Source organism: Engystomops pustulosus, chromosome 4, assembly GCF_040894005.1.
Source record: "Engystomops pustulosus chromosome 4, aEngPut4.maternal, whole genome shotgun sequence".
Taxonomy (NCBI): Eukaryota; Metazoa; Chordata; class Amphibia; order Anura; family Leptodactylidae; genus Engystomops; species Engystomops pustulosus.
The window spans coordinates 147742257-147754569 of NC_092414.1; the positions used below are offsets into that span (position 1 = coordinate 147742257).

At 40.5% G+C, this 12313-nt stretch overlaps 1 protein-coding gene across 2 annotated transcripts in view; it reads right to left on the reverse strand.

Annotated features, from left to right (window-relative positions):
- The window catches only part of MTMR10 (myotubularin related protein 10), a 49607-nt gene that overhangs the window by 12954 nt on the left and 24340 nt on the right, over nucleotides 1-12313 (reverse strand). For both annotated transcript variants that reach the window (XM_072148021.1, XM_072148020.1), the window contains exons 3-10: nucleotides 8972-9108; nucleotides 8731-8803; nucleotides 8252-8394; nucleotides 4930-5020; nucleotides 3802-3958; nucleotides 1753-1840; nucleotides 1490-1578; nucleotides 1201-1331 (exon numbers count right to left, since the gene is read on the reverse strand). In XM_072148021.1, the coding sequence (XP_072004122.1) occupies nucleotides 1201-1331; nucleotides 1490-1578; nucleotides 1753-1840; nucleotides 3802-3958; nucleotides 4930-5020; nucleotides 8252-8394; nucleotides 8731-8803; nucleotides 8972-9108 (909 nt within the window). The remainder of the gene's footprint in view (nucleotides 1-1200; nucleotides 1332-1489; nucleotides 1579-1752; nucleotides 1841-3801; nucleotides 3959-4929; nucleotides 5021-8251; nucleotides 8395-8730; nucleotides 8804-8971; nucleotides 9109-12313) is intronic.

A 12313-nucleotide genomic window follows, 5' to 3' on the forward strand; every position in this document is an offset into this window, starting at 1 on the left:
ACCTGACATGTTCTGCTGTAACATGGCTGCCTGGAGCGGTTGTATCTCTCCTATACACACACACACACACACACACACACACTGCTGGGGGTGTGGCCACCAGCAAGCACATGTAGCAGCCATCACAGCATTACACAGGCTGTCAGTCATGCACTGGGGGTGTGGCTGTGCCTCCCACTCATGAATAAGCTGGACAGCTTGAATATGCTAATGCTTCATTGGACATTTCACAGGTCATTTGCATACAGCTTTAGGACCTCATTGCTTAGGTTTACAGGCATGTAGAGGGACAATGAAGGGATAGAGGCAATGCTCCCTAATGGCAGTTTATGAAAATATATTTAGTTTAGAGGGGTTATTTTGCCTGACGGGTTCTCTTTAATTGGCATGCAGGTTCTCTTAAAGGGAACCTACCACCACGAATCTACCTATAAAGGTAGATCGGGTGGTAGGTGGATGTAAGGGACGTGAGGAGAGCTCTTTTTAGAGCTAATCCTCACGTCCCCGCTAACTTTTGGGAAACTTTATTGACCGAATATGTAAATTTAGTTATGCGGCTACTGGGGCGTGGAGTAGCCGACACGAGGCTACACAGCGCGGCTACTCCACGCCCCGGTAGCCACATTACTCCTCCTACCCTGTTGTGTGTGCGGCGCGCAGCTCCTCGTAGCTGCGCGCCCTCGTCTGACAAGCCGGCTACTGCGCATGCACAGTAGCTCCGGCCTTGGAGCTGGGACTGCTCAGCCGGCGTTCTGCGCATGCGCAGAACGCCATCATATCGGACGAGGGCGCGCAGCTACGCGGGGACGTGGGGATTAGCTCTAAAAAGAGCTCTCCTCACGTCCCTTACATCCACCTACCACCCTATCTACCTTTATAGGTAGATTCTCTTTGAACTACTTGTTTATCTTACTGTCACATCCTAAGACATGCATAAAATGTTTTCATTGACGTATAGTAGTATCATAACACAACATTCTAGGAAAAGATGCAACATACTTGCTATATTAAGGGAAATCCTAAAACACACGTGATAGAAACGGTACTATAGGATACCTTTATGTAGGCTTGTCATCTACCTTTCTCTCTCAAAGAGATCTGTAGCCTGAGCTCAATAAGCAAGCTACAAGTTACTAGAAAGAGGCCATCCAGCAGTAACTTTAAACATTACTCAAACAAGCCCAGAATATCTTCACTCACCATTCATACACAGCTGCTTGAGTTTTGTGAAAGAAGTCTGAATGTCTTGAAGAACTGGGAGACCATGATCCAAATCACATTTGTAGACATCACTCCTTAAAGGGTGACTACGAGTGATTCCACCACAAATCCTATAAAAAAGCATTTGAGAAAATCATTACAGTCCAGGGGCTGCATGTAAAAAAGCATGTGGTTTTTTTTATTTCTTTAAGCCAGAAAGATTGAACAATGGTTTCAGAATATACTCGCTATATATCCAACATAACTCAATATCCTGAAAGCAGCATACCTTTGATCTATCTTGCGTTGCTGTAACAGGTCTTTGATGCCAGACATCCTCACCAGTGCACTGCCATTAGAGTGGTTCCAGCACCAGAGCTGTAGAAATAGGAGGAGATTGGATTTTTCTTTATAACTACAGAACTGTATGATTTTGTCAATGTATCTAAAGTTAGGACAATAATTCCAAATTCAGCTGGAGTCAAATCATTAACAAAGATATTAAATAAAAAATGTAGCATATGAATAAAATGTATTTTAATACATACTTACTGGCATACGTCTTCCAAAAAACGAATATGAATACTGTTTGAGATCCGTGTCTGCCAGCGATGACGGCACAACAAAATATTCTGGAAGACTACAATGAGATAAAAAAAAAAATTAAAATCGCCGAGTCCTACTATGTTATGGTTTATCGATTTATTTTCATCCATAAAGTTGCGGAAAACTATATAAAAAACATACAGCATCCCCAACACCTTTCATTTTGCTTCCCGACGTCCCACATTTTTACTGCTGTTATACTGTGGTGTGGGCCACTTCTAGCTAGAAATTTTCTACTGACAATACAATCTGCACAGAGGGAGTACTTGCAGCTTTAATGACATGATACTGCAGAGAACTTGCTACTACCCTGACAAGCAGGACAACAAGACATTTCTATTGGCTGCAATGAAACAGGATCACTAAAAAGAGAACTGGGGAGTGTGGGGAGTGACTGAGCGTGTGCATCCACCAGCACATGGTGAGTAACAAATGTAAGAACTTCTTACAGTCCATTTTATATGACCTGTACAGATCATTTCTGTTAAACATTCATTTTCACAACTGATGACTGATTCTATTACAGTTTTCATTATAAACTAAACAGCCAAAATGTGCATCTATATCTATTGTCCCAACAGAGTCTTTATCTAATACATCGGTATATTAGCATCTACATGTACTTATTAGTGCTGAAATCAGGAGTATATTACGCAAAGTATAACATGGCATTTCTGCACTGCACCTCAGAGTTATCACCTTTGTATTTGCTTTGGTGTGGCAAAATAATGAATGCAAAACAGAAAGATAAGGTGATGAAATCTCTGTATAAGTGTCCTATTACTATCTGCAACTGGGTGTAGCTAATCGGTTTCTGTGTTTGGAGGAGACTCCTATGAAACTCTAATAACAGCTTCCATTCCTAGTGTGGGCAGAAAGCAGAAGACGACATAAAGTATATGAGCTTCTAAACCAAAGGTCTTACTACTTCTTATTAAGGAGCTGCATAACAGGTAAATATAGATATAGAGGAGGTGGTTTTGGGTCCAGGCCACTGATGTATGGAAGACAAAGTATAATAAGGAAATATAATGCACTCTGCAGAGACCATTCATCTGAATTTGGAAATGTTACATATAACAAGGGCCAAATCTGGAAGCAATAATGGAAGTGGGAAGACGATATCATAGCCCTATGACATATTTTACTCTTTTTTGACATTCAGTGACTGTTCTTGACAAGATTCTCATCCCCAGGAGAATTATTTTCATAATGAATTTCCCCACAATGAAAGCAGACAAATCCTCCCCACCAATAACTGCACAGAGATGGCGCACTCTGCTGTGTGGTTATGTGATAATAAACCTGTCTGTGTCAGGAATCTGCTCTGAATCCACTGTCATTTATTCATATAAGGGAGAAGCATATGGTATAAACAGAGGAGCTTAAAATAGAGATCCTTAAATGGCTTAGCTTTAATCTGCCTTACAGAGCAACCTTCATGAGTCTGGAAGAATAGGTGCACTATTAAGGAGCCCTGCAGCATTTTCATGTATTACACCCAAAGCAAACCCCAAATGACCTTCCTTTCCAACAACCATGAACACAGACATGCAATGTATTATTACTAATAAAGAGAACCCCTACCCAAAAGGAAAAACAAGACAAAGCTCCCCACAGTATCCCCTACCAAGTTAGAGCTGCAAGTAGTTTCAAAAGCAACACTTAGGCCCCATGCACACGGGTGCAATCTGCAAAGTGTTGTGGCATATTCTAGCACATGCCATTTTAAATGGATTGCTCAGATTTGGATATGACCATTGGACTGGCAGCCCCTATTCACAGACTGATTCACCCACTGAAGTGAATGGATTAGTGAAAACACCAGAGAACAAACTAGTAGATTCTGAGCACATTCATGTGTACAAAGGCTGAATGTGGAAAACAGGAATGTGCTTTCTGAATACATCGGAAAAAGCACCTGGAAAATCTGCACAATATCCATTAAGGTCACAACACAATGAAATGTAAATTTTATTTTAAAAGAATACATACCTTTTAGAAATCATATACCCCTCATTTACGGAGCACACTCTCCATTCAGAGGCCCCGGTTCTTTTGATCTCTCTGTCCCAGTCAGAATAGGTTTCAAACATAGGAGTCTTAGGACCCGGATCTCCTCCACCAGGATCTATTCCATTGATTCTGTCCCCTGTAAACAATTTTAAATATTTATTGTTCCACATGATCATTCTGATGCTCAACTTTCTGTTTCACTTCTTTTAGTACAAGTCCTAATTATGAATTGCCTGTAAATTTGAAGCAATGGCAGCTCAGTCTTGTATAAAAAAGTAGGTTGAGACTACACAGTCCCAGCTTTTAGGTATAAATATTTCAAAAAAAGTACATTTCCATCATTGAATATACTTTCCTAAATAAACTTACTTGTACCCATCAGTCATTTTGGTTCAACCTCAGTCCCTATATTACATATGCCTCCACTTATGTATTATTCATATAAACCGAAATTGCTGTATATAGGTTTATAAAAAAGGTTGTTGTGTGACTGGTGGATCCTATTAAGAATGTTGAGATTGTTCTCATATCCAAATGCCATCGTGTCCAAGGTTCTAATAATAAGGATGACGGCTTTACATAGTCACCGATTTACATGTGTTGCCCTCATCTTGGAAAAACACTCACACGAAATTGTATGGCTTGTCGATCCCACACCCCACATCCCACATCCCACAACTTCTTTGCATAATTTTTTTTCAATGTCCAGGCATTCAAACACTTGTTCACGATTTTTTCCTGCATTTGAGCATCTGATTTAGCATGTGTTGCCAAATACATTGTTCATCTATTGTTAGTATTGATACTGTACTCAATCTGTGACAAATACTTGTATCTCTGGATTAAGCCATATACTAGTGTCTCTACCTTAGTGAATTTCTTTCAATCTTGATAGCAAGATGCATTGAGCATACATTTCAGAATGTAACACATTCTATAAAGGGAGGAAGCAAGTTACTCAAGACAGAAGCACTTTTATCTACCCAAATATTCCAAAGCTCCTTGTAGTCACTGTGGTTGTACCTGGGATTCATCTCAGAGTCTATTAAAGTAGCCCATCAAAATTTTCAAACTATCTATAAACACAGATACCATGTTTTGACCTACCTTGATTGTGATACAACTTGGCAACATACTCAAAAGCAAAAAGCAGTTGAAGATCTGTTGGCTGTGAGTAGTGTGCCAATGCAAGACAAACCTAGGACAAAAAAAATTAGATTAAAAAAAACAAAACAAAACAAAAACACACGGTAAATTTACTAAGGCAAAATCATGGCTGTATAAGTGTATGGCTGGGTTCACACCTTGTTTTTCCATACCTTGTAGGACACATCAGGCGGATTCCCAATGTGTCCTTACATCATATGGAACAGACGTATCCCATTGTATACAGTGAGAAATGTCGTCCAGTGATGACTCCTCCCCCCTAAATGCAGGGGCAAAGGTGATCAATGGCAGCAGCCGGTGATTGGCTGCTGCAGATGTTAGGGGTGATGTCTCTGTCCTCATATGGACAAAAACATCACCGGCATAGATTGGAGGGGGGGGGGGGTCCTGTATCCACTCCTCATAGGCTTCTATTGCCTCCGCTGAGGACATGAGGTCACTTGGCAAAAGTAAGCACAATAGAAAGATGTAGCTTGTCACATATTTCCATTCTATCTTTTTTAAAGGATACATTGCATACTGTGATTTCCAGTAGGAAACCCAGGCTGGGTTCACATCCCGTTTTAGAATACGCTCAGTAAATATTTTGGGAAAGCTCTCAGCATATATGCTGTGTGTACCCATTGACCTATACTGGCATAGTTGTTGCCTCTGTCTGCCAGTATAAGGTCAATGGGTGTGCACAGCATATACGCCAAGAGCTCTCCCGACATATACAAAAAACCCAGCCTGATTTTCCTACTAGAATGTTTGCAGATGAGACATGTTTTAGTAGAAAGTTTATAAAAGAATAATAACCGTGACGGAAGAGCAGTAACTAAAAACAAGAACCTGTGATCCTAGATATAGGCAGAACACATTTCCCATCTCTTGCTCTGAAGTCATGTGCTACAGAAACTAGCTGCCTTAGCAAATGCAAGTATTTAGAATATTTTTTATGGAAGAGTGGTTAACCTTCCCTTAATGAACATATCGATGATGGCAAGCATGAAATATGTCCAAAGTTTAGGCTTCTTGACACATATTATTCACTTTGTAATGTGGTGCATCACTTCTGCTTTTCTGCACTAGGGTCATGGAATTGGACTTTACAAGGCTGATATCTGTGTACAGTGGATAAAATTTATGAACATTTCAGAAATAAAAAAAACATTAAATAAAGGGTGTACGGCTATTCGAAATGATTGCTAGCAGTATGGACTAAGTCCTAAGCTGCCATTATGGCCAATATTCACTAGAGATAAGTTTCCAGGCAATGAGAAGGTTTCTATCCAGATCAGTTGTAAGAATCCTGGCCAACTCATTCATTCCTAAATCAAGCTCGGTTATAGTGATTCAGTGCACTCCAGCCATGTTTTTAGGAAGTACAGATGAATAATTCTGTTGTTCACCCTTTCCTGAACTCCAAAACTCCAGTTTGGCAGGTTGGATTGAGCAAGGGAACGGCACTCGCCTGCCAAAGGAGATCTTGTCCTACATCATTTCCAGGACACAACTTCACATTTTACTAATCACTGAATGAGTCTTATACATAAGTGCTGGGAATGTAAGTGAAATCCAGAAAGGGAATTGGCACATACATGGCTTTTCACACCACTTTGGGTGTTCCCACTCCAAAAATATGCAGAGAGCATCATAAAGAGAGCGCACAAACATTTACATACACAAGAGATCCAGAACCTCATGCCCTTGTGTAATAAGAGATCAGCTGCTACTTTTAATGGTCCAGTGTACAGTGCACAAGCACTCAGCAATGTGTGCCATAATAAAATGAACGATAGATGCTCAGGCAAGCATCCATGGTGAATATATGAAAACTAACTTCTCTTTGCCAATTTAATTGTAGCATTTTTAAAGCATCGGGGGTCTGGGTCCAGGTATTTACCAATATAAATAACAATACAAAAGCTTCAATGTAAGCCAACACCTAGATGAGCTGTCTGTCTTACTAGCAAGATACTTCAGCAGAGCAAAAAGAGTCAGAGAAAAAAAAAAGAAGGGTGATAAAAGTCAAGCCGAATGAATAAGGTAACACGGTTTTTGGATAACATCTATTACAAAGTTTCTTGTATTCACTTAATCTAGTGATTTATGCAAAGTTTGTTGAAAGTTACTGATCATTTAAGGAAAATCTACCATCCAAATAAAACATGGATAAACCAATTTCTCATAGAATCAGGCACAGTAACTGTAATAACAGTGATGCAGCTTAACAGGCTGTCACACTATCTCACCTCCCCCTATTTCTGCCTGATGTAATCTTACTGCAGAGGAAGTTTCAGCACTCAGTGGGAGGTGGGGAAGTGCTATTGAGCAGTGTAACAGCCAGTTCAGGCTCATTAGCATAAATTTCAAAGTTGATTTTAGAAGGAGGCGGCCATGGGTAACAAATATAAGAAGATTACCACAGTCACAAAAAGCCTGGATCTATGAGTAAGTGTCCTTGGGTTATCATGCTTGATTTTAATGGCAATTTTCCTTTAAGTTAATTTAGTGATTAAAATTGCAGGTTTTATTTTAAACATAGGCCTTTCTAGTCAGTGAGGGATTTTTTATAGATCGCTAATTAAGGAAATATTGCATGATGTTAGTGAACCCCTTACCGACATGTGACGTATCTGTACTTCACATGACGGCTGTGGGTGTATAGAGAGGGCTCACAGGCTGAGCCCATTTCATACAAGGTGGGAATTTGCTGCATATTGCAGCAAACACCCACCAGTAACACAGCGGTTGTTGCTGACCAGCTACAAGGTTAAACAGCCGGGATCTCAAGTATTGTGATCCCAGCTGTTAGTGCGGGAGCCTGGCTATCACATACAGCTGAGCTCCCACAGCTATCATATGATGGCCCAGGCGGCTGCGTGCTCCCAGCATCATGTGTCTGCAGTGCCGGTTGCGCGCAGCTGCTTGTCCCTGCGCAGCACACGGAACACAGCATACTCAGTCCATTACAGAGGAGTCTCTTCTCCGACACCATGCAACTCTGATTTGATGATGTCAGAGGATTTTAGCATAGTCAAACCCCCCACCCACCCACCTGTACTGCAGCTCCTCCTTTCTGACCATACAGCCCTCAGAATCGTCAGATCCCAGGGCTCATGTCCCTGGAACGGATGGGGCTAGAAGGAAAAACCAAGTGCCCCAGAATCAGGATGCTAGAGCCTACATGCTGGTATGTTCAGTTTGGGAAGTCTGAAGTGATGAAAGGTAGTCTTTAAAGGGTTAAATTGGGGCTCAATTTTCTAAATCAAAAATGTACCTTTTTTGCGCTTTCTGGACCAGACTCATCAAATCTAAACCGTAGAATACGGAAGTCTTTACAGTAAATGATCAACTCAGTCGGGTTAAATTTTAATTTCTTGTTGAATGAGAGGATCTTCTGTTTTCGCTTGGTGTCATTTACTAAAACAAAAGCAAACAATGTGAATTAGTAGCTGTGAAGCCATTCAGGGAATGTGCTTTGTGTGCAAATCGTGCTGAAAACAGTTCACAACAGTTTTATATGGCTCCACTATATGCACTAGAATGGGACTATATTATAAGAATGACCGAAGGCAACAAAAGCACTTGAGAAATAGTATTAGACTGCACCTCTATGATTACACTACTCTTTTAGAAGTTAGTCATCACAGCATCCAGCAATGTCCAAAAATGCAATGTCTCCACATCTCACATCTAATAGAGAAGTAAAAGGTAGTGCCATACAAATGATGGAATGAGATTGCCAGCAATACATACCTACAACAATCTGCTCAATACAAGTCAGTGGGACATCATGCTCACCAAGGAGGTGATTTTTATAGTGGAATTTCTGTTAAAAAAATTAAAAGATCATGTCAACGCACTTGTAATGTAGACATTTTGCAGACAATTATTATTTGATTCTTATGTAATAGAGCAGGGGTGGTAGAGAAGAGCTGAGAGAGTGTGTGGCCCAGCCCCTATCCTTCATTTACTATAGACAGTGGATGGTGCATACCTGAAAGGGCACAGGGGTATCAGTAATAAATGAAAGCTTGAAGTTGGTGCAGGTCAATTTCCCCCACAGATCATAGAGGCTTGTATCCGATGCTATGCACTTTCTGACAAAGTTCACTTCATTTACCACAATTTCACCTAAAGAGATAAAATAGATAAGGTTACATAAAAAAAGTGTTACACAAAGAAGTTAGTGGTTGTCCGGTTTCATAAAACCTCACACAACAGGTCCAGGTGGTCTAAGAATAATGTTATACTTACCTCTCTCCGGCCTCTGTCTATATACAGAGTGGTGACATCAATAGCACTTGAGCGCACTGTCCATGGGACAACAGAAAGAGGCAAATATTACTTATAATTAGACCTCCTGGAGCCCATAGTATAATAATTAATACAACTGGACAAACCCTATAAGTAATGTATGACAATACAAATAAGAATCTTTTTTGAGTGATCAGTTGTTGTTTTTTTATCATCAATCTGGTGATCATCTCATTTTATGTTGTTGTATAAAGTAGGTCTCAAAGAGTATGAAAAAAACAAAAATTCTGGAAACATTATTCAAACACAATCAATCAATCTTACCATTTTTGCATCTGGTTATTTACCAAGACTTATTAGGACCAGGTCATATACAGCAACTTTATTGCAGGTGATTAAAATCATTGATTTTGTAGTTTTTAGCTTATTAAAATAAAAGGGAGTCTGTCAGCAGTTTTGAAAGCTGAGAAAGCTTTAGGTATCAGCATGGATATTTGTGTAACCATACCTTTGTGTGTGTGCTGTTAGCAGCAGCAGGACTGTGAAAAACGCATGTATATTCCACGATTGCATACCTACCAACCATGCTGTATCCAGTGCTTCAGCCCCAGTTTTTGTGCTCTGCTCAGATGTCTGCCCAGTGGGAGTTATGTGCCAGGACTTCAACTCTGTCGGTATGCTCTGGATGCCGTCAGAGCAGATTGCAGTAATAATGCAAAGAGCCGGCAGATACCTGCAATATCCCTGTGCCTCTGTTCCTGCTGTTTGTCGAATTCAGTCCTGCATACAGCAGGAGCAGTGGAGAGAGTAGCTGCTGCGGTGGAAAGGGGAAAGCTGAGTATATGTGTTTATTATTTTACTTTGGGTGCAAAACAAGAGGGGGAACTACAATGCGAGTGGGAGATGGAGTGAACCAAGGGGGAAATTATACAGTCTGGGGGTGGAGTAAGGGGTGTAGCAAAAGGTGTGGCTTATGACAAAAAAAAATTCTGGGGCGTCCATAGCACCACATCTTTTGTCCCTCTTTCTTTGCCAAGAAAATGGCGAAGTATAGAAATGTAGTTTGATTTGGAACACTATGGTGCACTGGTGTATGAGCTCTCTTTACTGAACACAGCACAGCTTCTTCCCTCTGCTTTCTAATAGCTCTAGATATCATACAAGCGGTTTTAGAACTCTCGCTATGCTCCAAGTCCAGCTGTTCATAATGTTTCAGTGAAAGCACTGCTGAATGCAGAAAAGGGCTGTCTCTGTTGAATTATCAGGTGGCACAGGTACAATGTTTGTGTACATGGGGCCTAAAATAGATTTATCAAATGCAACACAAGAAAAAAAAAAAAAAAGAAATCACTGCATCCTTCCACTAAAGGGCTAGCTTAGACAGTGGAGAAATATCTTATGACAGAATAATAATCATCTTTATTTATATAGTGCCATCATATTCCGTAGTGCTTTACAAATAGGGGACATATACAAATGTAATACTACATTACAGAGTACAAACATTCATATGGAACAATAGGAGCGAGGGCCCTGCTCACAAGAGCTTACAGACTATGAGGATGAAGGGGTGACACAAGAGGTGTAAGAGCTTGTATAATGGTCCAGCCATTCTTTATGAGAGAAAGGAATAAAATAATTGAATAAATAAAAATGCTGCTGCTTGAACCAGTCATCAGCCGACATCTTATATACAAAGGTCCAAGGTGAATGTGATTGCAGAGAAGCCTGGAGCTTGGTATCTATCACAAATAAAGAAGAGGCTAATATACCAAATTACTAACTCGGCTATTTCCGGCGCTCCCATAATTTCACATGGAGAGTGGCTGTGCATGCTCGGCCACATGTTCTCAAGACAGATGAGAGTCCCAGAGCTAGGACCAGCATCTCATGTATTTATGACATAGCCTGTGGATATTTCATGAATATTAAACATAAGAAGGCCCTCATCCTTGAGGTTTTATGCACAAATCGTTTTTATAGTCTCTTTTTAAACAATAGGGATTCCATGGCGCTGCATTCTAAGGAGCAGAAGTGGTTCCATGTGTGCACACAGTCCTACTACAACACTGGTACAATACATTAGCCAGGTAACAAGCTGCAGAAACTAGATGGAAGAGAGGCCACTAATAGTAGGTGTCAGAAGTTCAAGTGCAACTGGTTCAAGTGGGGGTAATAATAATTCTTTATTTATATAGCGCCTACAGTTTCAGTAGAGCTGCACAGAGCTTGCCAGATCGGGTTATTGGGGTGATTGTTAATTTCACCGTTCCAGCTTTTCTCCACTGACAAACAAAGTGATTGAGCACTTCTAGCTTCATCGTGTTTTGTTCTGTCCCCATTCAGAAAAATCAACAACAATGACAGACAGCTAAACTATTGATCAAATCAGATGCATGAAAATAATGTCTCCCCTGCAGGGCAGTTAATATTGACAGACCATTTCCATCTGCCAATAGCCAAATCTACCGTCCAATCATTTCAGCAACTACTTCAATTGATGTAGGGTTATGCAGGGTATGTGATCAATAGAACGCAGTCCATGTAATAAGAGGTAGGGGCCATGTCTGGCACCTTCTCCCTACCATGCGCACTATAATAATACAGTACAGTAGGAAACATACTGTACATAAGTGCTTCCAGCACTGCTAGGTTGATAAAACATGCAGTTTTATATGGGCTTCATGATAATAATAATTCTTTATTTATATAGCACACACAGATTACGCAGCGCCGCACAGATCTTGCCAAATCAGTCCCTCTCCAGTATGTTTTGGAGTGTGGGAGGAAATAGGAGGACCCGAAGGAAACCCAAGCAAATATTTTGCAGAGAACATATAAACTCTTTGCAGATGTTGACCTAGATGGGACTTGAACCCAGGACCCCAGTGCTGCAAGGCTGTAGTGCTAACCACTGGGTAACTGTGCTGCCCTATATCATCCCTTACTCTGGGTATATTCTCACTGCTTTTTAATCAAGCTAAAAAAAAACAGCTGGCAGAACACTAGATTTTAGCACTGTTTTTGAAGTCTTTTTGTGTATCCTATGGTAAACATTTTACAATTAGAAATAAAAGGAATT